Raw genomic sequence first — 25925 nt, forward strand, 5'->3', positions numbered from 1 at the left:
CATCATCCCCTTTTTCCTTTTTAAAAGAAGAGGAAAGATGTTTGCATGTTAGCATTCTTTCATTCTTTATTCTTTCTCTCATAATCAGTAGTTATCCCAATCAGAGTAAAAAGCCATCTGTCAGCCATCCCACAAGGCAGGGAAAGTTTGATAATCTTGTTAATGATCTATAAGCATTTACTTCTGGAGAAATAATTTGGGAACAGGCTAATGTCATTGACTTCTTACTGGTGTCCTTGTTCATACTACACTCACTTTAGGGTTAATGGGTTTATGTTGTTACTATTTCTTTGTTTTTGTATTTTAAGGGTATTTAAGGTCATAGCATGGATGAGTTTATATGTACATTTAAAAAACTTGGTTAAACCTATGTAACAATATATCACTTTTTTTCTTTTTAGAATATATTAATAACTTACATTGGAATGGTCTTTGGTGGAGATTATATTTTCACATGGACAAATTTCATTGGCTTAAATATCAGGTAAGTAAAAATGTTTAATTAGATATAACATTGACAAATAGGGTTTAGATACTCAATGTCACAGTAAGCTTGCGTTATTTAATGGCAAATTTATTAACTTATTAAATAATATTTATGGAATGCTTACATTGTGCTAGATATTTAATGTCTCTACATAATGCTTTTTGAGAAAAAGGGAGAAAATAATTCCATATTCTGTGCACAGTATTTAGGAAATCTTTTCTGGTAGGAAAACTCCCTTTATTTAGCTTTCAAAGGACAGTTGTTTAATTATACTAGCTGGCAGTGAAGCATTCTCAAAAATTAAGAGCTAATTTGGGCTAGGGTTATGGATCAGTGGTAGAGATTTGCCTTGCATGTGTGAGGCACTGGACTGGATCCTCAGCACCACATATTAATAAATAACGATATTGTGTTCATCTGTAACTAAAAAAAAAAAAAAAAAGAATACCAGCTCTGTTACAATTGATTTGTATATATCAGTAACTTTCTTTAGATCTTACTTAATCTTTATCAGTTCAGATATTTATGAAAAATCATTTCTAGTTTTGGCAATTTGAATTTCACAGTTTTAAATGTTAGTTATATGCCTAAAAATTATCACGTTTATATTTGGGATAGACTCCTGTTCTAAAATTAAATTTGTTTAACAGCCTACTTGACATATCTAGCTGACCTGTCCAAAACTGAGCTCCTTTTATTTCCTCCACTTCTCCTCCACCCACTGTCTCTATCATCTTGGTTGTTGGAGATGCTATCCTTCTAGATGCTCAATTCAAAAACTTTGGAGTTACCCTTGACTTTCCTATCTTGTATCCAATGTCCAGTGTGTTAGCAAATTTTGTTGGCTTTATCTTCAGAAAATATCCAGCAAAGGATCACTTCTCACCTTCTGCATTACTTTCATCATCATTTAACCTCAGCATCTCTGGTCTAGATTTTTACCCTAGTGTTAAATACTTGTATGCCTGGTTTGACTCATGAACCTTCCTCTTCCCAGTCAGTTCTTAACAGAATAGTCAGTGTAGGCATATCAAAGGTAATTAGATCATTCTTTCAATTCTCCCAATAACTACCTTAGCTTTCTAAGTCCTTGCTAGATCCTGTAAGATCTGTCCCCTCTTTACCTCTCTAACTTGAGCTCTTACCTTCTCTCTTACTCCACTTCATCCACTTAAACCTCTTGTTGTTCTCTAGAATGTTGAGCATGCTCTCTCTTTATGGCTGCTGGACTAGATTTTTCTTCTGCCTGGAACATTTGCATGCCTTATTCCTTTATATCTGTAAATTTTTGCCCAAATGTTACCTTCTCAAGTAAATCCACACTGACCACCTTATTTTAAAGCGCAATGTTCTTTCTTTTAACACTCCTTTCTTTCTTTTAACATCCTTTTACCCTGCCTCTTCTACTTATCTTTTCCAGACATCACCATCTAATATCATGTATAATTTGCTTACTTGTATTTACTATTTCTGTCTCCCCTGCTAGAATGTAAGTTCCATGAGGATAGAAATCTCTGCTTTTATTGTTCACTGATGGTTTTCAAGCTTCTGGGATGAATCCTGATAGTTGCTTAATGAATAATTGCTTTCTGAATTCTGATGGATTGGTAAATAAGCACTTTGGGAACTGTAAGGATCTCTAGTAGTATAGGTAATATCTTTTTAACATGCAGCAAATTGTTTAACTTCTTTTATCTTTTAGTTCTTAAAATGTAAACCAATGATAATAACTATTCTATCTTCCTGATGAATCAATATGAAAATTAATACTAATATTACTAACAGGTTGATAAATCATTTTCGGCCTTTCCCTGACATGTATTTGCCACTGTTGTTGTCTGTCTTTTAGAGGAAAAATCGTTTGTTATTTGAAGGATCAGGGGTTGGTAGGAGGATTGGTATAGTATATAGATAACTGAAGAATGAATATTTTAAGAGGTTGAGTTTGAGACCTTGATTGGAGTTGCATTGTGACTTTGAGCAAATTGTTTATCCCTTCTGAGTTTGTTTTCTTATGTGTTGGGAATGAAAATAACTATTTCTTTAGAGATGTTAGAGTGAAACAATGATAAATGTAAAGTACCCATTCACTCCTTAATATCGGTCTTAATATTTCATGAATATATATGAGGAAGGGTCAGGATGGGGTAAAATGGAGAATTTATTCTGAGTGTGCCCTGAATTTTATTTTTAAAAATCTGAATTAAAGGATCATGTGACACAAATATAGACCCAACTCAGGGATGAGTTGGTTTTCTATTTGTCTTCCTTGAAATAAATGATATAATGGCCAAAATGAAGTAAGAACTTCTGTTTCAGATCTCTGCCACGCAAATCTCCTATAAGATTGAAAGGTTAGGTATCAATATATAAAAAACTATTGTATTTCTGTATATTACCATCTGAAAAAGAAATTAAGAAAACAATTTTATTTATAATAGCATTAAGAATAAAATATTTATAAATAAATTTAACCAAGAAAGCAAAATATCTATTACACACTGAAAACTATGGTACATTGATAAAAAAAAAATCAAAGACCCCCCCCCACCCCCCATGTGCTATTGGAAAGATATTGTATATTCTTTCTTCAAGACTTAATATTGTTAAAATGCCCATACTACTCAAAGCAGTGCACAGATTTAAGTGCTATTCCCATCAAATCCAAATGGCATTTCTTACAGAATAGAAAAAAGTCCTAAAATTCATACAGAGTATCAAAAGACCCAAGAACAGCCAAAGCTGTCTTGAGAAAGAATAAGATAGAGGTACCACATTTCCTGATTTCAGAATTTGTTACTATACTGAAGTAATGTAATAAATAGAGTTCTGGCATAAAGCCTTCGGGGCGAACAAAATAGAGAACCCAGAAATTAACCCACATATTTGTGATCAATTGATTTTTGACAAAGATGCCAAGAGCATGCATTGGGGAGAAGATAATGTTTTCAATAAATGGTGTTGGCAAAATGGATATCCACATGCAAAATAATGAAATCACTCTCTTATCTTTCACTATATACAGAAATCAACTCAAATTGGTTAAAAGACTTAAGCATAAGACCTGGAACTGTAAAATCCCTAAGAGAATAAGGACAGTACTTCATGACCTTGGTCTTGAGTTCATGGATCTGGCATTAAAAGCACAGGCAAAAATAGATAATTGGGACTACATTAAATGAAAAAGCTTTGGCACAGTAAAGGACAGCAGAGGGATAAAGCTACCTACAGAATGGGACAAAAGACTTAGCAAACCATGTAGCTGATAAAGGGTTAATTTCCAAAATACTTAAGAAATCCACATGACTCAATAGCAAAAACATAACCTGATTAAAAATTGGGCAAAGACATTCTTCAAAGAAGACATACAAATGACTGGCAGGTATAGGAAAAAGTGCTTAACATCACCAATATCAGAGAAACACAGATCAAAACTACAGTGTAATACCATCTCATACCTTTAAGAATGGCTACTATCAAAAAACAAAAGACTAGTGTTAGCAGTGGTGTGGAGAAATTGGAATCCATAGAATATGGGTGGAAATGTTCAGTTGCCATGGAAAACAGTATGGAGGATCCTCAAAACATTAAAAGTAGAAATGCCATATGACCTAGCACTTCCACTCCTGGGCATACATCCACAAGAATTGAAATCAGGATCTCATAGAAAAATCTGTACTTGTGTTCATTCCAGCATTATTCATAGTAGCTAAGATATGGAAACAACCCAAATTTTCACTGATACATAGATTTTAAAAATGTGAAATGAAATAGTATTCAGCCTTAAACCAAGAAAATCCTATCATTTCCATTATCCTGGATGGACCTGAAAGACATCATGCTCAGTGAAATAAGTCAGTCATGGAAGGACAAATAATGCATGACTCCACTTGTTTGACTGTTTTTACAGAAACAGAAAATAGGATGATGGTTGTCAGGAAATGGGAGGAGGGAGAATGAGGAGGAGATGTTCAGTGGGTATGAAGTTATCACAATATATAAATCATAGATATGTATTGACATTGTAGCACCTATATTAATGTAGTGTTGGACACTTAAAATTTTATTAAAAGGGAAGATCTCATGTTCAGTATTCTTACTACAAAAAGAAAATAAAAAGGCAAAGGGACACAGGGCACTTTTAGAACTGATGGAGATTTTCACTACCTTGATTTTGGTGATAGTATCAGAAGTGTATGTATATCATAAATTTGTATTCATTAAATGTATGTAAGTTTTATATATATATAAAGCTAAAAAATAAATAATTGAAAGATGTAGGCGTTTACGTATCACTCATACCTCAGTAAAACTATTAAATAAATAAATAATATAGGTTTTTAATGTATTAATCATATCTCAATAAAGCTATAAAATAAAGAAGTAAATAAATAAAAGTTAGGTTATCTTTTTTCACATTTCAGGTTATTTAAAGAAAACCTCCTAGGTATCTGAATGTGTTGAAATATTATAACATGAATCTTCTAATATGTATCAAAAGGAACATCTTGAAAATTGTTCTAGTGGAACAGTTATTGTAACAGGTAGTTCTGGTTAATTATATAGTCTTGGTTCAAGTTTTTTAAGTGGTACCATTTTATTAGACTATATGACAATGATGTCAATGGTATTCTTGACATTTTTAGTAATTTCTAATTGCTTTCACATTTCATTTGTAATAAATTTTAAAGTTCCATATCTCTCTTTAATCCCCCCATTTTATTACAAGGCTATGGAGATATATAATATGCTTTATTCAGCCAATTAGGACTCAAATTCTTTGCAGAGTTGGGATTTTAATTTAGGTATCCTGACTCCTATTTAAATATTTCCATTATAATGTGTTCATTAGCTTTTGGCAAGGAAAGTATATTATCTAATATATCCCCACTTTTTCTCTTCAAAATGAAAATTGTGACTTCATGCTTACCTTTCTTTTAGTTTTCTTCCACTAGTCAGTAAGCAGAATCAGAGATTGTAGATACTTTTTTCATATTTAATATATAAACCAAACTTAACAGCCAGGCATAGTGGGGCACACTTGTAATCTCAACAACTCAGGAGGCTGAGACAGGAGAATTGCAAGTTCAAAGCCAGCCTCTGTAATTTAGTGAGACCCTATCCCTCTCACCCCCCCAAAAAGGGGCTGTGGATGTGGTTCAGTGGTTAAGTGCCCCAGGGCTCAATCTTCAGTGCCCAAAATAAACAAACAAATCCCATATTTACAGGAGCTTCTTATTAGATTTCACTTTGTTTGAAAATGATGTCACTTAATACTTGACAGACTGTGCTTTGAAGAAAATCACTAATAGAACTGTATTCTTAAAATAACCTATGATTACACTTGGACATATCTTGCTCCCCTGCACCCTTCCTAATATTTTTGCTGTTTTAAGAAAAGTTTTTGAAGAGCCCTCTCTGGTATGATTCATGTGCTAGAGATAGGAGGCTTAGTATCTTTTCAGGCTTAATCCAATGTTGATTCTGTGATTTAGGGAGGGTTTTTGTTATGGGTAGTGGTGGTGGTGTTTTTTTTTTTTTTTTCCTGATCTGAGCTATAATGTATGATTAAATATAGCAAAAGTGTACTGTACTGGGTTTTGACAAATGTATACACTCCTATAACCACCACCATAATCAAGAAACATAACAATCTATTGCCCTCTAAAATCTCCTCTTGCCCTTTTTCATTTAGCCCCTCCCACTCCCCTGAGATCCCAGTGAAGGTGTTTTCTGTCTGTATGGTTTCCACAATGTTATGTAAATGATGTTTGTAGCTTTTTTTTTTTTTTTAATTTTAAATACCGGAGATTGAACTCAGGGATGTTTGGCTACTGAGCCACATCCCCAGTCCTGTTTTTTGTTTTTATTTAGAGACATGGTCACACTGAATTGCTTAGAGCCTAGCTTTTGCTGAAGCTGGCTTTTGAACTCCTGAGCTACTCTTTCACATGTATTGCTCTTTTAGCTAGTGTACTGCACACAAGTTTCCTTTTTTTTTTCTTTTAAAGTTGTAGATGGGCACAATAACTTTATTTTTATTTATTTATTTTTATGTGGTGCTGCGGATAGAACCCAGGGTCTCAAACGTGCGAGCCAAGTGCTCTACCACTGAGCTACTGTTCCAGCCCTCCATCTATGTTTTTGCATGTATCATTTTTATTGCTGAGTACTGTCCTATTGAATGGAAATTCTACTTTATCCTTCCAACATTTGAAAGACATTGGGCTGTTTGCAGTTTTTAGCTATTATATGTTAGTTGCTATAGACATTTACTCAGAAAGGTGTGTATATAAGTTTAATTTTAATGGGATAAATGCTTAGGAGCAAAATTTCAGGGTTGTAGTGTAAATACGTTTAACTTTATAAGAAATTCCCAAACTGTTTTCCAAGTGGCAGGGCCATTTTGCACAGCCTCCAGCAATGTATTAGAGTCCCAGCTGCTCCATGTCTTGACCTTTGAGATTATCCGCAGGGTTTTGTTGTTGTTGTTGTTCAGTTTTTTAATTTTAACAATTATAATAGGCCTGTAAGGGTATCTCTTTATGATTTTAATTATTTCCCTAATGACTGATGTTGCTGAGTATCATTTCATGTGCTAATTTGCAGTCTGTATATATTCTTTGGTAAAATGATATTTTCCCCATTTCCAAAATTTGGTATATATTTTTTCTTCTTAAGTTTTTAGAGTTCTATGTATATTGTAGTTACAAATTCTTTATCAAATATATGATTTGCAAAGATTTTTTCCCAGTTTGGGGCTTTTCATTAACAGTCTTTTTTGACAAACAAAATTACAGAATTTAGATAAAGTCCCAATTTGTCAATGGCCCTGTGAGATAGGTACTGTAACTTCCATTTCACAGAGAAACTAGGAAATTTACCCTATATTACCCAGCTGTTAAGAGATTTGTCCATGAGTCTTCTGAGTCTTCATTGTTAACCTCAATATTGTTAGTAAATAGTAGATAGATGAATGAATTAATATTATTTTCATATCCCTTCATAATGTGAACCACATTAGTTATGTGCTCTTAAACCAGGTACCTTTTGTGTAACAAAAACCAATTTACTGTCTCCACAGTCTCTGGATGGGACATGGTGCAGCTCAGAATACAGCTGTAGAGTTGCTTCCCAGGACTTTGGTCTAGCTACTGAGCTTAGTGTTCTCATTTTGGACTCTTTTGCCTATTTCTTTAGAAGTCTGTGTGGCTTCTTAGTGCTAGGCTGCTTTTCTTCTTGAATAATTCCATCCTTATAGTCTGTTCTGGTTTCAGCCTTCTCCTGAAGAGCTTCTTCATAAGTTCTTCTTTCCTCAGTGGCTTGCTCATTTGGAAATAGAAAAGGATTTGTTTTGTGTCATCAGTTAGTTGCTGCTGATGTAACACTTAACCAGTCTTCTCACTGGAAGACCTTGTACTTTTGAGTAGGTGATAGGGAGGAAAGCTAACTCCTTAGTTAATGTTAAAGTTCATAACAGAATAGAGTTGAACTGAAATGTAGCAAAAAAAAAAAAAATCTTGTGTTTTATTGCTCATACTGCCACTACCTATCTATGATTCAGTTTTCATGATGTCAGTTTTCCCATCTCTAAAATGTGGGGCTTGAGCTAGACTTGTCTTTCTTAGTTCTACCACTCAGCTTCTTTGAGTGAGTCCCCAGGATATTCTGAGGGAGGTGTGTTAGGTGGTCAGGAGGTCTGAAGTTCTTTTGCAAGAGATTCAAGAATTTGAAGGAAGTTTGTCTACATGTGGAAAACACATAGCATGTATTCTTGTAGTTCTGATGCGGGTCTTTCACCCATATTTATGGGTTTTTGAGAGTAAAGAAAGAAGAACACAGAAGCAAGGAAGAAAATAATGGAAATACTTTTGTCTCAAGATGTCGAAAGAGCAAAAAAAGGACTGTTCCTGAAAGTCTAAGAAAACTTCTTCCAAAACACCCAAACAGAAGGAATTGATAAGAAACAAGTATTCAGACATATTTTTTTCCTTGACTTTTCTGTAGTGCAGTCTTCCACGAACTTGTGTATACACATGGAACCTTAATAGAGTTCTGATCTGAAAGAGAGCATTTGCCCGACTCTTACCAGTTAATAAAGAAAATAATATCCTTGTCAAGGGCTGTGAAACATCACAACAGGGTTTGCAAAACTTTTTGGCTTTTAAAAAATTTATTCCTGGGCAAACTTCAAAAACTCCTAGGCAGATGGAATGGTTCCTATTCTAGCCAGACTTCTGTAATGAAAGCACTTTTATTTTTAAAGTTCGTGCAAAGATCAACAGTTATTTTAGTATAGAAATGATATTACTAGGCACCTGGGAAGACAACAGGGAGTTATTACTTTTTGTTGAGCACCTGGTATATGACAGCCCCCTTTTCATTTCACGAACTCATCCCCTACTTCACATCAGAATGAAACTGGGGCTCAGAGAGGTGTAATAACTTGCCTGAGGTCATGGAGCTACTATAGTAAGAAGCAGAGGGGACACAAGATGAGGGTTTATAATAGCTCCTCTGAATTTCAGACATTTCTGAAGTCTTGCTTACCTCCTGCCTTACTACTGCTCTTTCTCTCTCCCTTGGCAATCAGGGTAAAAGTCAGCTGTGAACCCATTCTGTACATATGGTAAAGGAAGTGATTGCTTAGTGCATGGCAAAACCAAAGATGAATTTCATTTTGGGAGTTTGTAATCTACCCAGGAACCCACTGTTTATCAGCACATGCTTGGTAGATGCCTCCCACACAACCAGACATTCTTTTAGGCAATGAGAATAGCACTACACTAAAAACAAATTAAAATTTTTCCTTCTAAAGGTGGAGACAAAATAAAGATAAATGAGTGAAATATACGCTTGGTTAGTTGGAGATAAATAATAATAAAGAAAAATAAAGGGAGGAAGTGGGTAAAGGAAATTTTTGGGAGTGGGGAGCACCTACTGAGAAAACTAGATTTCATGTAAAGATCTGAAGGAATTGAGGTAATGAACCATGCTGATTCTGGATGGAAGAGTAAGTGAAAAGACCCTGAAGTGGGAATGTTCCTGGAATATTCTAGAAACAAGGAGACTAATGTGGCTGGCGTGGAATGAGTAAAAGGAGATGGGACCATGAGAACCATGAGTTAGACTAGTAGATTAGGGCGGACCTTTTTAGTCATTACAAAATGATTTTTGATAGATAGATGTTGGAGAAGTTTGAACAACTGATATCATCTGACTTAGTTTTAGCCACTATGTTGAGATTACCCTGAAGGAGTAGGAGAAATGTGGAATAATTATGTTAATTGGCAATAACTTTCATTTATATAGGGATCATACTGCATTGATGGTAACATTAAGCACTTACGTGGCATTGACAGCAGTAACCACTTTTTGTACAATCTCTCCAAAGAACTTTCATAACTATCATCACATTAAATGTCACAGAATAGCTGGCATCAGTAATACAGATTGTGTGGTCTCAGAAAATAAAATCATACGAAGCTGCTTTGAAAATGTCATAGAAGAAAGGATATTTGATGAGAAGGCAGGATTAAGAGATATGGAAAGAGAAGGATGGGTATTCCATTTCTTAAATACTGGCTGAACAAAAAAAAGCATGGAGCTGGAAAAGCAGGTGTGGGGTAGGGTGGGCAGTAGGCATACCAGTGTGGCTTGACTGAGACTGGTTTCCAAAAGGTAATTTTGTAAAAGTAGATTGCCACCCAAGTATGAGAGACCACAAATGTCTCCTAACAGGAAGAATGAGCTCCTATATAGGAAGACATTCTGAGAGTTATTAATAATAAACTGTGGATAATAGGTGGTTGAGGCTTGGCTGTTTGTAGTACAGTTAAGGCCTTGTCAGGATGACCCAAAACAGGAAGGCCCTGTTATATTTGGGACTCCTCCCTGATGTTGTGAGTGGGTGAGTGCCAAGCTGTACAGAGAAGCAGCAGATATCAGAACTTCTATCTTCTTTTTAACCTTTGGTAGTGTTGGCCCCTGATATATCTTAGCATTTGACATTTTTTGTGGGGGGGGGTGGGAACCGGGTATTGAACTCAGGGGCACTTGACCACATCCATACTCCTATTTTGTATTTTATTTAGAGACAGGGTCTCACTGAGTTGCTTAGCGCCTCACTGTTGCTGAGGCAGTCTTTGAATTTGCGATCTTCCTGCCTCAGCCTCCCGAGCTGCTGGGATTAAAAGGTGTGCGCCACTGCACCAGGCCTAGCATTTGTCTTTTACCCCTGTTGGATGGCTACTATATGCCTTTTGAATTGATTTATTGTCCCATATATAATTTAAGTGTAAAATTTAATGCATTAGTTATGTATTAACTGATTAATTGCATATTATATAGTAAGTAAAATACTAATTCTATTAATAATTATATTAACAATTTGATGTTAGTCCTGCAAAAATGTTTTTCATTTTTATTTATTTATTTATTTTTTGGTACTAGGGATTGACCCCAGAGGCACTTAAACACTGAGTTGCATCTCCAGCCCCTTTTGTTTTTAATTTTTGTTCTCGCCAAGTTGCTTAGGGCTTCGCCACGTTGCTGAGACTGGCTTTGAATTCTCCTGCCTTCAGTCTCCTGAGCTGCTGGGATTACAGGCATGCTCACTGTACCCAGCCTACAAGAGTGTTATTATAATCTTCATTTCACAGATGAAGGAAGTAAGGCTCTGAGGAGTTAAATAATTTGCAGAATGTTACAGCTTTATAGCAGAGTCCATAATTAGATGTTTTTTACTCAACTTTTGTGTCACTTCTGTTTCTGTTCAGTTTTGAAAGCTCTGAATGGTGATAGAAGAGCGCAGCTCTGCTTTGTTTAGCTGATGAGAAGGAAGATAGGAAGGGGATCCTCACAATGCTGTATGGACATTGAGATGGGATCCCTGGTCACTGTAGGAAGGTGATTTCTAGACACCCAGTTTCATTTATATGGCAGAAATTGTGTTTCTTAGAATAGCGGGAATCGAACCTTTTGGTTCCTAGATTTTGATGTGGCTTGGCATGTTTTATACGTAGAAGGCAAGGCTTAATCTAGGAGGCAGAGCCATCTGCCTAGACACGTTAACAAGCATGTTAGTGGTTAAGATGAGATGAAGACAAGCTTGGACTTCAGGAGTCTTGTTATCTGGCTATGGGGTCGGTCCATTGAAGACATTTTTACTATACATTATTTGTATAACAGACATCTTAATTATTGAAAGCTAGTATTTTCATGACTCAGTCTAGAAGAGGTAGGCTGTTTGCATTGCTTTGAAAGATCAGAAGTAGATTAGAATAAATGATGTAGACTCATCATATTTAATAGATTCAGAGCAGATAAAGCCAACTCGGCACTACGCAGTCAGACTCACAGTGTTCTGACTAGACCCCTGTTTATAGGAAATTGTAGCTTTGTGTTTTTTCTTCCAAGCATCTCCCAGCTGTTTCTGCCACAGCAGCTTGATAGGTCAGTGGTTTGAATATTATGCAGGTGGAAAAAGGCTTAGATTTCAAAAAAGATTTGTAGTGATTGTACCTTATTTTTAACATGCATTTTTTTTAAATCTTGTTGATCAGTTCTGAGTTTTTTTTAATTTAATGAATATTTAAGAAGGTCTAACATATAAATTCTACTGATAGTTCTCAACACTGAAGTGAATATTTAAGGAGCCAATAGAAAATGAATTGGCAATAGTAGAAGATTGTGATTTAGACTTTGGTAGCGATTCAGATACAGGTTCCCACCCCACCTAATATCTAGGTTTTTTCCTATCTTCTTTTGCCTCTTCTTCCATCTCTTTCTCCCCAGTGCTACTGGAGAGCAATTTAAAATTCCGTTGCAAAATATTAATTCATTGCTGCTTGACACATAATATACTTATTCATGAGTATTTAGTCCTCTTCAAGTGATTCATGAATTTCTGTTTCTGTAAATGTAAATATTTGGTAATAATCAAGTCAGGAATAAAGATGAAATAAGAAATCTTTTGTTGCGGGCATAGTGGCACACACCTGTAATCCCAGTGCTTTTGGGAGGCAGAGACAGTAAGATCGCAAGTTCAAAGCCAGCTTCAGCAACTTAAGTGAGACCCTGTCTCAAAAAAATTAGAGTTGGGGATGTGGCTCAGTGGTTAAGCACTCCTTGGTTAAATTCCTGGTACTAAAAAAAAAAAAATCTATTGTTGTTGCCTCAAGTTGGAATTTATGAAAATTGAATAGACAACTGTTCTTTGTTCTTTGAGCTTCAGAGTTAGGACCAGTAGGTTCTGTGCTTTGATTTTGCTCTGGTTATTTGAATAACTATATGGCACAATGTGACTCTCCTTTTGCATCTTGCCAAGTCTCCTTGATATGGACTGAATGTTTGTTCCTCCAAAATTCATGTTTAAGTTGTAACTCTCAAGGTGATGGTATTAGGAGTGAGGCCTTGGGGTGATTGGGTCATGGAGTTGGAGCTCTCTTATGAGATTCCTTAAAGACCCACTCCACTTCCTATATTCAAGGACAAGGTAAGAAGACACCATCTGACCCAGGAAGATGTTCCTCACCAAATACAGAATTTGCCTTGATGTTGGTTTTTTCTAGCCTCTAGAATCATGCTAAGCAAATTTCTTTGTAAGCCATCTAGTTTAGTTTATAGTTGTGCTTCCCTGTACTATACACACACACCTCCCGCTGTGCTGGAGATCAGGGCCTTGCATGTGCCAGACACACTCTACCACTGAGCCACATGCCCCGGCCGGCCATTTATTTGTTTAATAAGAGCTTGAATGGACTATCTTTTTGTTTGTTTGTTTGTTTGTTTGTTTTGGTTGAATTGAACCCAGGGAAGCTTAACCTCTGAGCCACATCCCCAGCACTTTTTAAAATTTTATTTAAAGGCAGGATCTCACTGAATTGCTAAGTGCCTGGCTAAGTTTCTGGGGCTAGGGAACTCATGATATTCCTGCCTCTGCCTCCCGAGCCGCTGGGAGCCGCTGGGATGGACTATCTTTTGTTAACAATACATTTCCTCTCTGGTCTGTGTTAGGGCTGGCAGGGAGGGTGGGAAAAAAAGAGGATGCTATTTTCTGATTGCTTACTGTGTCAGAAGTAGGTTTAGATTCTTTATGGGTTTAATCCTATTTAATCCTCAGACTAGCCTAGATAGATAATAGCATTCTTACTAGATTAATACAGGAATGGAATCTCAGATTAATTTTTCCAGGGTCCCAGAGCTAGTAGGATTTGAACTAAGACCTAACCCTAGAATCCATGTTTTTTTTTTTTTTCTCATTATACTGACTGTGCTACTAGAATAGGGTCTGGGAGCATGAATAGGACTGGGCTGGAATAAATTTCAGGGCATTCTTTTGTCTTCTTCTGCTCTGTATTTCCCAGTGTTTCTAGTCAGGTGAATTGGGCTCAATATGAACATCAAAGATTGTCTTGAAAGGAAAAAATAACAGAGTATTATTTTTAGGTTATTGTGGGAAGGAATGAAGGAATAAAGGAGCAGCCCTTCTTCTTTGTTTGGAGGCAAAGGAGAATTGACTGTCATGTGGATACCAGTATGGCCCTCCAAGAATTTTTACCTTTAGTGGTAAAAACTTCAGTAAGCCATCTCCTTGAGTCCCAGCCCACTGACAGGCAAATCACCAACTTGATACACTAGAAAAACAAATGGTTTCCAGAAGAGTTAGATGAAATTTGGAAATAATAAAATGAAAAAAAAAAAGTTACCATATGAAGGAAAAGAGTAAGCACTGTGAACACTGGCACTCTCAGGATTGGGCCCACCAGGCCAGTTTTTGACTGATAAAGGACATTCAGTTCAGCAATTACTTACTGTGTCACTTAAGTAACAATTACTTACTGTGCCAGGTCCTGTGTAAGAAATTCTGTAGAGCTTAAGGAATAAGGCCTTGAGAAGTTTACAGGATGATGAGGACAATTAAGAACAAGTAAGTGCAATATTAATGGATAGGAGCCATCAAGTAGGCAGCGACTGCAGTGGAGAAGGATTGACCTGGGCTTTATTCTGGTCCATCATTAGATGGTTTGTGATGCTGAGCAAGCTTCTTATGGCTCTAGGATTCAGTTTCCTCGTCTATATAATAGGTACTTTGCAGGGATATTATACCTTGGAGGAATATTGAAACAGCAGGGAATGAATGTAAAATGCGTGACACATAATAGACTTTAATAATTAGTAACTATTTGATTTTTTACTGTGTGCTGTTAGGCTCAGATGAGAAACAGTGAGAAACTGATTAGGAAGGTTGGCTTGGAGAAGACTTTGTGTATGACTGGTTGACGTTTTTCAGAGAATGGATAGTTTTATGTAAGCATGTGCAGTAAAATGCCAGTGCCTCATTTCCTTCCTGTGGGAGCAGGAGACAGGCTCTCTCACTGTGAGTAGCTGGCCTGGGGCTGGGATGTCAAAGCTCAGAGGAAAAGAGAATGATTTTCAAATCAGCAGCATGTTTATGAGCCTGTGGTCAGGCAGAAGATGAGGGCCAAACCCATGGCAGAAAAATCTGAAAGCAGATCCCAGCCCAGACACCCAGCTGGCTGGAGATTCAAGAGAACCCTGGGTAACAGCCCTCATTGAAGAGCAGGACAGGGCAGGCTGGAAATGCTGATCTTTGGGCTCTTTCTGCTAGCTTTTAGCTTAGTGATTGGTATAGGAGGTTATAGATCCTGAGTGGATTTGAGGTCCTCACAGAAAATTTATAGAATAATCACTGTCCTCAAAGAGTGAACCTGGAGTGGGGGGGTATAGCTCAGTGATAGAGCATTTGCCTAGCATATACAAGGCCCTAGGTTAGATAAATCAAAGAGTAAACCCTTCTGATGGACAGACCAATGTACCAGGAACTGTCACAGGCTGAGGGCTAAGGTGATAAGTTTGCTACTGTGAACTTGTTTTAGCAGGAATAAAAGAAAAATCACTCTAATTTCACCATCCAGATGTAACCACTATTCTTGGTGTGTTCCTTCCAGACTTTCTGCTCTGATGCAGATTGTGCACATATTCATGCTCATTGAAATAAAATAGGATCAATGTTTTATAGAATTCTTTCTCTCTTAAGATGTCATTGCCTGTTTTTATTTTAGGTAATTTTAATGGCATAGTGTTTGATTATATGAATTTATGTAATTTCCCACTGTGGAACACTTATTTTTTATCTTTTTTTTTTTTTTTTTTTGCTGTTATAAATATTCTTTCCTTCATCTTTTTTCCCCTTCCTCCTTGCCTCATGGTGGTTTTCTATTTTGCAGTATTGCCGGGAGCCTGGTGTACTCGTACATCACTTTCACTGAAGAGCAGCTGAGCAAACAGTCAGAGGCCAGTAACAAGCTGGACATGAAGGGGAAAGGAGCAGTGTGACCAGAGGACTGCTCCAACTGCATGTGCCCAAGTTTCTGATCAACTCAGAACTCTGGCAGATGCCAAGATGATTACAAGAAAATGCCATTCCTTTTGCACTTGTACAATCCAAGGATTGATTGCTGCCTTTTGAAATTTTATGAGAGAAACTTATAATTGACTCTATTTTAAATATATTGTTTGAATTAATTTATATCAAACTGGAAAATGTACTGGGCTTTTTAATTTATTTTTCTTCTGTTCTGACAGTGAAACATCAGTGTTTTGAAAATATTTTATTCCATAGTTTTATATCCAGGGGTCCCTGAGAGCTGCATATATAATGTGCTCCTACTGGAGCCTTATCATTCAAATCATTGCTGTGTCTGGAGTAGTTTGATCTTTCTTTTGCCAGAAATGTGGCCGATCTGAAATTTCTTTGAATTTTTTTATTGATTGCATTGTCTTCATAAATATCACATTTGCCAAAGATAGCAACTTTGGTACTAAAAAAAATACATGGTGTTTTGGAATGTATTGCTTTCCTTGTTCACTTTCCTGAGAACTGATGGGATGAGCAGAGTGATTCCTTTAAAATATTGTTCCCTCTCTGTTATGTAGAATGGAGATAATGAAGGGATGGAGGAAGTAGGCATTGTACTCTTTACTCATCTATTTGACTCATTCATTCATCCAACTACAATGTACTGAGTGTATGTGTCAGGCATTGTGCTAAGTGCTGGAGACCATTTGGGGAAGTAATTGGAAGATCTCCTTCCTGCCATAGTGACTAAAGGGTAAGATGGAGAATTTAGTTCTTAGATCATTCGGAAGATTTTGGGACTATGAGTAAGTTGTTTCAGCTCTCAGAAACTGCAGATGTGAAAATGGGGTTAAAACACCTGCCCTACCTATCCCACGCAGTGTGAGTCCAAATGCTGCAAAGTGACATTGAGGTGAAAAGCTGCATTTTGTAAACTGACCCCTTGTCTACAAGGATGGCAGACGGGCAAGGTGATCACCACCTCTTTCCCTATGCCTGCCGCCTCTGGGTTTGGTTTCTCTTTTTACTTCTCAGATCAGTATGATGAGGTCCCACATTTGCGAATGATTGATTTGAGAGGAAAAGCTGGTTGGGATTTTTGTATTATCAGGACTGGGCCTTTCTTTGGCAGTGTCAGTGTTCCTTCCTTTTTAAATGACATGATCGTATCTCTCCTTGGGACATACCCACCTAGATGCTGTGTCTGCTGCTTCACTTAATGAGCTTGCCAGCTTCTCTCAAGTCCAGTGCTGCATCCTGGGGCAGGACCTGTGAAGGGACATTGCCTGAATTGCCTCTTGGGGAAGTGTTAAACACAGTTCCATGGCTTGGCTCAGAGACATCCATTGACTGGAGATGAGTGTGTTTGTCAGGCTGGTTGTGCAGTCTGTACCAGAAGCTGGTACCTTTGTCCTACTGTACACACTAGTTTCTGTTTGAATTTGGAAACTACTGGGCTCTGTTGACCTAAAACTATTAGTATTTTGGTGTCTCAACAGGAAATTAGGAAAATTTTGATTTTTTCTATTTGTAAAATTTCATTGAACCCAGACCATAGGCTCACTTTTTTCCAGGATCATCTGAACTAAAAAAATTCTAGTACAAGAATATTGTGTCTTATTTATCTCTATTTTACTAATTAGACAAACAGGAATCAGAGAAAATAGGTGACTTGTTTATAAATCAAACTCCACATTTTTTTCTATTGAACCATGCTCCATTTGATTAACTGCCTTTCCCTAAGGAAACAGGGATGCCAACTGAGTTAGCTTGAAATCTTTCAAAGAGGCAAGTGCTTGACTGAATTTGGTGTCATAAAGAAATGGACTTTGCAAATTAGGGAGGGTGACAGGGTATTCAACCTCCAGGCTGATCTCAGTTGATGTGTAGTTTAGGCTATGAATGTTGCCTGTAACTGCCTAGTTTTGCTTGGATGCAATAGCTTAGCTAGAGATAATTTGAATAATTCTGTACCTTCGGTCAGCCACATGAAGGAGGTAACTTTGCTATTAGAAAGCCCTTTGGATATGTCAAGACTAGAACTCCTCCAGGGATTGAACCGCTTCTTGAGGATCAGGTTCCCTTAGAAGTCTGTCTCTCTTCCAGGTTAATTTGAGAAAATCATGAATAGGTAGAGCTCACGGAATGCACTATACCTCAGAGCCCCTGTCTGTGTTGAACGTTCTGACTGACAGGAGCAGGTACAGCATCTTACAGCTTCTGCTCTGTGTTCTGATTCTGAGAGGCCTCCTTCAGCTATTGCCACCATTTCAAGATAAGAGAGAGTGACATGATAAATTTGAGATTGAATAGAGTGGCTGGCCACTTTTTGGAGCTTGTGGTTTTCTGGTATAATACAGTGTAGACATTTGCTCGATAATCTGGTGTCTCTCAGAATGTCTGGATTTTGCTCCAAGGTTGATGGGCAAAAATGCTTTGATCTATTAACTCCCATCTGAAAGGAAAAGAGGCAGTATAGAGTTAAATCCTTAGTTTGCCCACTAAGACAGATGAACTATTTTGAGAATTCTGAAAGGAGCTAATGGCTCCTCTCCTTGAATTAATGAAGGTGAAATTCTCTGACCAATCTGCTTGTAGTAAATGTGACATAGATTAGAATAATCCTGGTTGTCTAGACTGCACAGTGCTACCATGTCACTTAATTTTAATTGCTGCATGTGGCTGTCAACTATGAGTTAGTCGTTTGTAACATCCAACTTGCATTTAGATTAAAAAAAATGCATTGGCAAATTTTCTGTAATCTTATCATATCAGAAATCCATGGGAGATTTCAGTCAGTAAAGCTGAGGTAGGTTCTTCACCCAAATAATAGAATTTCACATTTGATTGGCTTGGAAGAGTACCTAGGGCTTTGGGACTGCCTTTGCTTTTTTTTTTTTTATATCATGGATTTGTTCAGTGGGTGAATATTTGATGAACAGCTGTTGTATATAAAGCATTTTGCTAAGCGTGGGGGAATGGATGAATAGGACATGGGTCTCGCTGTCAAGGAGTATACAATTCTTTAGCTGAAGGTGGTGGCCTGGACCCAAATTGAGAGGGGAAACAGATAAAAGGAGTCAATGAGTTGTGAACTAGAGCTGCATGCACAGTTACCAGGTCACTGTACTATGGTGCCCTTCCCATAGAGGAAAGCAGCTTTTTAATCTGAGAGGTCTTTTGTAACTCAAATCAGTCTTCTAAGTTTGAGATAAGACACAACTTTGAGAATTCTGTGCATAGCCTGGGTTCTTCCTCCTCAGCTGCTAATGTTCTTGCTTCCCCATAATTGTGTAGTACCGTTTCCTCCTAACGAAAAAGGCTGTAATTGATTTTTCCCTCCCTGAGGAAAAATATTTATAATAAATGAAATAATAAATATGAAATAACTTAATGCAATGTCTAGTACCTATTAGGCACATAGAAAATGTGGCTACTGTCCCTATTTCATGGTGGGATTGTAGGCAAAACAAGGTTCTTAATTTGTGCTCCTTAAATGAAAGAGGCCTAGACAATGTATTTCCTGACCTTGGAATGTTTAGTTACCTATTTCTGTTCACTGTCTTTTCTTTTTTAAATAGCTGCTTGATATAATTGTAACCATTGTGTGATGCAGTGATTCTGTTTTTTTTAAAAAAAAACAGAAGTTACTTTCATATTATGATGGTAAATTTCAAAAAAGGAAAGCTATTTTCTATATCAGAGGAAGATCATTACATTTCATAATGGTAATTCAGTTAAAACTTCCTCAGTTTGTCACTTAACTCTACGGGCCAGACCGTCTTCCTTCCCTTCTCAGAATGAATGCCCCTGACTCTGTGCTGCCTCTGCTCCCACGCATGAGCTGTTGGCATATGTGTGTTCCTGGCGCTCGTACCTCTGTTTTCTAAACCCGTCTTCCAGTTTTTAGTGTCAGGATGCTTTGGTGTTTGTTTTGATGTTATTGTTTGTGTGTTTTGTTTTTTAGCTTTGTGTATAATTAAAAATACTTTTAAAAAAGAAATCTACTGGCTAGATTTATTGTTTCAGAAAACTGTTTTTAGAAATTATTTTGTTCACAGATATTTTCTTTCTCATGCTGATGATCAACTGATTTTTGTCTACAAATGTTAGCCTTTCATAATATTTTTTCAATATAGATTCTATTGACTGATTTATTTAGTGTTTTTAAAAGGTACTGAAGATTGAGTTATGTAAATCAGGTGACATAAACATGAAAATTATGTACCTAAATATTTTTGTAATGGTGTCAAATAAATACTTTTTCCTGAAAACATGTATTAAGATTTCTTTCTAAATGTGTACAGAGGATAATCAAGAGCCAGAAGTCTACTCATATTTAAGAGGATAGCATCCAGTTAGTTGATTGAGACTAGTAACAGGAAAAATAATTTTCCCCCTACTAATGCTTTGAAAAATTGTACATATTATCAAATATCCAGTGTCTTTGACATAACTGTGGTGAATTTGAAGAAATTATAACCTGCTTTCAGGATATTTCATTTACATAATCAGGTTTCTTGGCCTCTGAGCAGCTTTATTAATTAATAACTCAAATAAAATATGCTCTGCAAGGAGAATCATTTTGGCACAGGTGGACTCAACAGAGCAGACGTACATTAAGGCCTGTCAGAAGGAGGAGCACATAAAGGCAATTAAAAACTATCTTACCCACTTCAAGTGTGTAGTTCACCAATGTTAAGTATTATGCACATTGTTGTGCAACTAGTCTCCAGAATTTTTTCACTTGCTAAACTGAAACTATATCCATTAAACAAAAACTTCCCATTTTCTCCTTTCCCCAGACTTGATAACTAACACTATTTCTCTGAATTTGACCACTCTGTACCATATGTACGTGAACTCATATAACAGTATTTTTTGTGACTGGTTTGTTTCCCTTAGTATAGTGTACTTAGGAGTTATCCACAAAGCACACGTCAAATTTTCCTTCTCTGTTAAAACTGAATAATATTCCATTGTATGTATATTCCATATTTTGTTTACCTGTTGATGGATACTTGGGTTGTGTTACCTTTTGGCTATTGTGAATAATATTTCTATGAACATGGGTCTTCAAAAATCTTTTCAAGATCCCGCTTTCAGTTCTTTTGGATATGTTCCTAGAACTGGAATTGCTGGATCATGTAGTAATTTTATTTTTACTTCTTTGAGAAACAACCATTTTACATTCTCACCAATCGCATAGGGTTCTGACTTCTCCACATTTTAACACTTGTTACTTCCTGCTTTTTAGACAGTACTGATCCTTATGGGTGTGAAATGATAATCTCATAATGATTTTGATTGCATCTCCCAGAGGATTAGTGATGTTGATCATCTTTTGATATGTTTGTTGGATATTTATATATCTTCTTTGAAGAGATGTCTATTCAAAGCCTTTTCCAATTTTTTGATCAGACTGATTCTTTGTTGAGTAGTAGATCCATAACTATTCTACAATTAAACCCCTAATCAGATATATTATTTGCAAGCGCCTCCCATTCCATAAGTTGCCTTTTCACTGTTGATTATATCCTTTGATGCACAGATTTTGATGTAGTCCATTTTATCTACTTTTTGTGCTTTTGGTAGCATAACCAAGAAATCATTGCTAAACCCTGTGTCATGAAGCTTTTCATGTTTTGTTCTAAGATTTTTGTAACTTTAGGTCTTATGTTTAGGTCTTGGACACATTTTAAGTTTTGTATGTGGTGTCAAGTAGGGGTCATACTTCATGCTTTTGCATGTGGATCTACTCACTTTTGTTGAAGAGATTGTTCTAAAGGCATGCATTTCAATCAACTTTTAAAATCTAGTTTGGCTTTTGTTTCTAATTTGTTAAAGATACATTTTTTTTTTTTTCCGTTTAGCCTTTGCTGGTTTCTTGTAAAGCAATTTATGGGGGAACACTAGACAAAGCACTGCTGAGAAGAGCAGAACAGAGCTGGTAATGTTATGTACCCACCAGAGGTGGGCAGTTGCCAAGTACCCATAGTTTGGGAGGGCGTGAGTGGGAAGTTTATCCATTTGTCCATCCATCCATCAAGTCACAACCACATTTCATAGATAAAGTTCAGGGAGGTACAGTTGTCTTTGTGGTTATGAAACTCAAACCTCATCAGTCTGACTTCACTGACTTCATACATCTTTGTTCTTCACAAATCATGCCAGATTCTTTATTCTTCTAGTCCACCTTTAGTAGGCTTAATGGCACCAAGCTCTTCACTGCTACATGCTTATCAGATGCCATTCATTTAGTGTTCATACCCCATAGATGTAAAGCTTAAGCATAAACTGGCAATTGGTTGAATCAGAGAAGGTAGCCATTCCTTTCCAGATGTTTTAATGGCGCCCTCTTGTGGCAATAGTTGTCCTTAGGGCATAAATCGTTTGCTTAGAGGGAAGGAGGGCCAACTATGTTCTTTCACTGGGTTAGCCCTAAAACATGCTTTTTGTGGCATTTGGTCCTTACTCTAGTTTACTGAAATACAGAGGGATTAAACAAGGCTAAGAGATTTGTTCAGCTTCACCCGAGAAATTTAAATCCGGACTTTGATTCCAAAACCCTTTCCTTAGAGAACATTCCAGATTACATTCCTATGTTAAAACAATTCAATAGTAGGATTTATTTAAGAATGTCTTATGTTAGCTTATCCTTATTTATTTTTTCAGTGAATATTTTTGAGGATGGTGTTTACAAATGATGCAAAAATCATGAACATGTATCTGAGATATATCTAAGAACATATGGGAGAATTTCATTCTTTCCTATGGAAATGGCATTTGGGATAAATTCTGAAGCAAAACTAAAACTTGAGAAGGTATTGGAGGAGACAGCCCAATGTTCTGGGGCCTCCACTACCTTCTCCTCCCTGTCTGGAATGCATCCTCCCTTGGTATCTTTAGGGTGCATGCTCTCCTTGCTGCGGGTCTTCCCTGACCAGCCTGGTAAGTTTAGCTTAGTGTAGAACACTTGCCTAGCATTCATGAGACCAAGTTCCATCTCCAGCACTGGCAGAAAAACAGTTGCCCTTGGCCTGGGTTTCATCACACACACACACACACACACACACACACACACACACACCAAGTGAAATGGCAACCTGCTTTTGCCACAATCCCTGTCCTCTTCCCTCCCTTGCATTATCTCCAAAGCACTTGTCTCTAACCAAATTTAAGCTTTATGAAGGCAGAGATTTGAGTCTGGTTGTTCTTTGGGTTACCCCCAACACCTAGAACAGTGCTTAGCATGCTGATACACTATAAATATTTACTTAATGAAAATTCTAAACAGTAGTTGATTAAAAGCTACATTTTTTTTGAGCACAGCAAGAAAGAAACAGATCCTCACTTGCATTTTAGAAAGATTAAACCAGACACAGTATTTGGGTTGTACACTGAAGTCAGAGATTGGCAAGATTAAATGCCTCACAGGGGCAGGCAGAAGTGTGGATCCAAATGAGTGCAGTCAATAAATACAATAGTGAGTGAGTGGTAGGATTTATGGTTGCATACCTGTTCAAAGGAATTGAAATAAAACAACAACAACAACAACAAAAAATCTGCCAGGAAGATTTGGCTCTCTGGCTACCTGTGTGACTAAGTTGAGGAACTGTTCCAGATCAGATCTGCATTGTAACAGAATCACCAGGAATGCCTTGTGCTGCTGGGTGGGGCTGGGGAGCATGGAAGGGCAGGACTGGAACTAAGTGTCCCAGATAGAAAAGGCTGCTTTCCAAGTGAGAGGTCCTAAAGTGTAGTCGTGAAAGCACAGAAGACAAAAAGGATTTAAATTATTTTCTGAGGTAGAAACAGGTGACAATGAAGTCTGGTTTTTTTTTGTTTTTTGTTTTTTCGTTTTTAAGTGATGATGAAGCTGCTTAAAACAAGCAGGGAAATGTAATGTTTATGAAAAAAATGTCATAAATTTTTTTTAGAAATCAAATTAAATTTTGTTTTTTATAAATCAAATTAAGGGCTGGGGATGTGGCTCAAGCGGTAGCGCGCTTGTCTGGCATGCGTGTGGCCCGGGTTCGATCCTCAGCACCACATACCAACAAAGATGTTGTGTCTGCCGATAACTAAAAAAATAAATACATATTTAAAATAAATAAATCAAATTAAATCTGAGTCCCCAATGTGGGCCACCTAACAGGGGGTTCAATTTCAGTCCTTCCCTGAAGTTATACAAGATCCAGGGAAATAGTCTGGTCCCTGGAAAATACAAGAGGGACTTTGTTGTCTTCATTCCATCGTAGTCACTGTTGAACTCCATAGCAATGGACCCTGAGGTGTCCTTTGAAGACATACAGCACTGCAGATCCTTAATTTTGGCCTGAGTAGTAGTTTCTGTAACTGAAGTTCAGTGCCTGGAGTCCAGCCTGTCTTACACCCCATTCCTCTTATGTCTCAATAGAGCGAGGTTCACATCCCTGCTATTCTCAGAGCATACTGATTTATGTTCCTCTTCCCCTGCACCCATTTTTTTTTTCCATTTTATTCATTTAATTAAATGGATTTTATTGTAATGGCTGGAAACAAAGTAAAACATACAAATGTGCCTGAAAAAAATATAAATAATATTCTATCTTTAAAAAAATTAGAGCATTTACAATGTTTAAAAATAAATCAAATGATCTATTTTAAACATTTAAAGTTCTTCAGATTGGTCATCGTTGAATATTATGTTAAATTCATTTTGGTCATACAGTTGAATGCATCTTCACTATGAGGGAATTTCCTTTCTCTAGGACTCAGACTTGTGGGGAAAGAGCTAGGAGAGTGGTTTGATTGCAAGCAGCAGGTTTTCTATCCTACAATACACTTATGTGAACACAAAGACTTAGGAAAATAGGTGAACAAAATTCAGATCACTGGAAAGAATTTTTCAACTTCTCTTCATAGTTCAGTTTTCCTCATTTGGAAACACTGTTGTGAAGATTGGTTTAGATACACGTGTTCAGCGCAGTGCTTGTAACAACGACCACTTAATAATGTAGACCTTTGCCATTTTTTATCTCCGTAATTATCCTTCTCTGACTAGAACATGTTCCTTTTGAGGAAATGACTCTTCCACAGCTCATCTAGTCAAATGACTCGAGAGAGCTGCCATTTTAGGATGAAGACTGAATTGCATAGCCACAGTGACAGAGCTGCTAATGGTACCCCGTTCCCTTGCCATATGTACTTATTAGGCAAGGGCTGAGCACATGTCCCTAGCCATGAATACATGTAAACTATTAAGTGCTGGGAAGGAAAACGATAGGGGGATTTGAGTGTCTAAGAAGCTGAGTCTAAGGTTATTGAACCTTGGACAAGGCTGGTTTTTTTTTTTTTTTTTTTTTTTTTCCATTTTAGGCCTTAGATTTTTCTCTTCTATAAAATGAAAGGACTGCTATGGGGCTCCAGAGGGCCACATCTCGACTTCACAGGCTGTTTACAGGATTCCTGTTGGCCCTGCAGAAGGGTCAGAGAGTGCAAGATTCTGTTGTAGCTGCTGTACATGTCAAAGCACACCTGCTAGTTTCTTTGCATCTTTGTCACTCACATAGAAAGTAAAGACAGTTCCAAGAAATTGCCAACTGAATGCTAGCAGAAATCTGGAGGCTGCTTTTATGGTTTGGGTATGAGCTGTTCCAAAACAGACAGCTCATGTGACAATGCAAGTAAATGTTCAGAGGTGAAATGATGAGATTATGAGAGCTGTAAATATGTGGATTTAGTCAATTAAATGGATTGATAATTCGAATGGACTACTGGGTGGTAGCTGTAGGCAGATGGGGCATGGCTAGAGGAAGTAGGTCATTGGGGGATTGCTCTTGGGGAATATATTTTGACCCTGGCTCCTTGCTCTGTTTCTGCTTCTGATGGCCATGAACTGAGCAACTTTCACTCTTCTGCCTCTCTCTGGCCCAGAACAATGGAGTCAGCTGACCATGAATTGCACCTCTGAAAGCATGAACCCCAAATAAGCTTTTCCTCCTGTAAATCGTTATTAGGTATTTTGATCACAGCAACAGAAAGCTGACTAAAACAGCTACTAAAAGTTTGCAA

At 37.1% G+C, this 25925-nt stretch overlaps 1 protein-coding gene across 1 annotated transcript in view; it reads left to right on the forward strand.

The window, feature by feature from the left end:
* Slc35d1 (solute carrier family 35 member D1) overlaps positions 1–20088 on the forward strand; it is a 45402-nt gene extending 25314 nt beyond the window's left edge. The window contains exons 11-12 of the mRNA XM_076863744.2: positions 402–484; positions 15739–20088. Coding sequence (XP_076719859.1) covers positions 402–484; positions 15739–15847 — 192 coding nt within the window. The 3' untranslated portion in view covers positions 15848–20088. The remainder of the gene's footprint in view (positions 1–401; positions 485–15738) is intronic.
* The last annotated feature ends 5837 nt before the right edge of the window (positions 20089–25925 follow it).

This window comes from Callospermophilus lateralis, chromosome 7 (assembly GCF_048772815.1).
Source record: "Callospermophilus lateralis isolate mCalLat2 chromosome 7, mCalLat2.hap1, whole genome shotgun sequence".
Taxonomy (NCBI): domain Eukaryota; kingdom Metazoa; phylum Chordata; class Mammalia; order Rodentia; family Sciuridae; genus Callospermophilus; species Callospermophilus lateralis.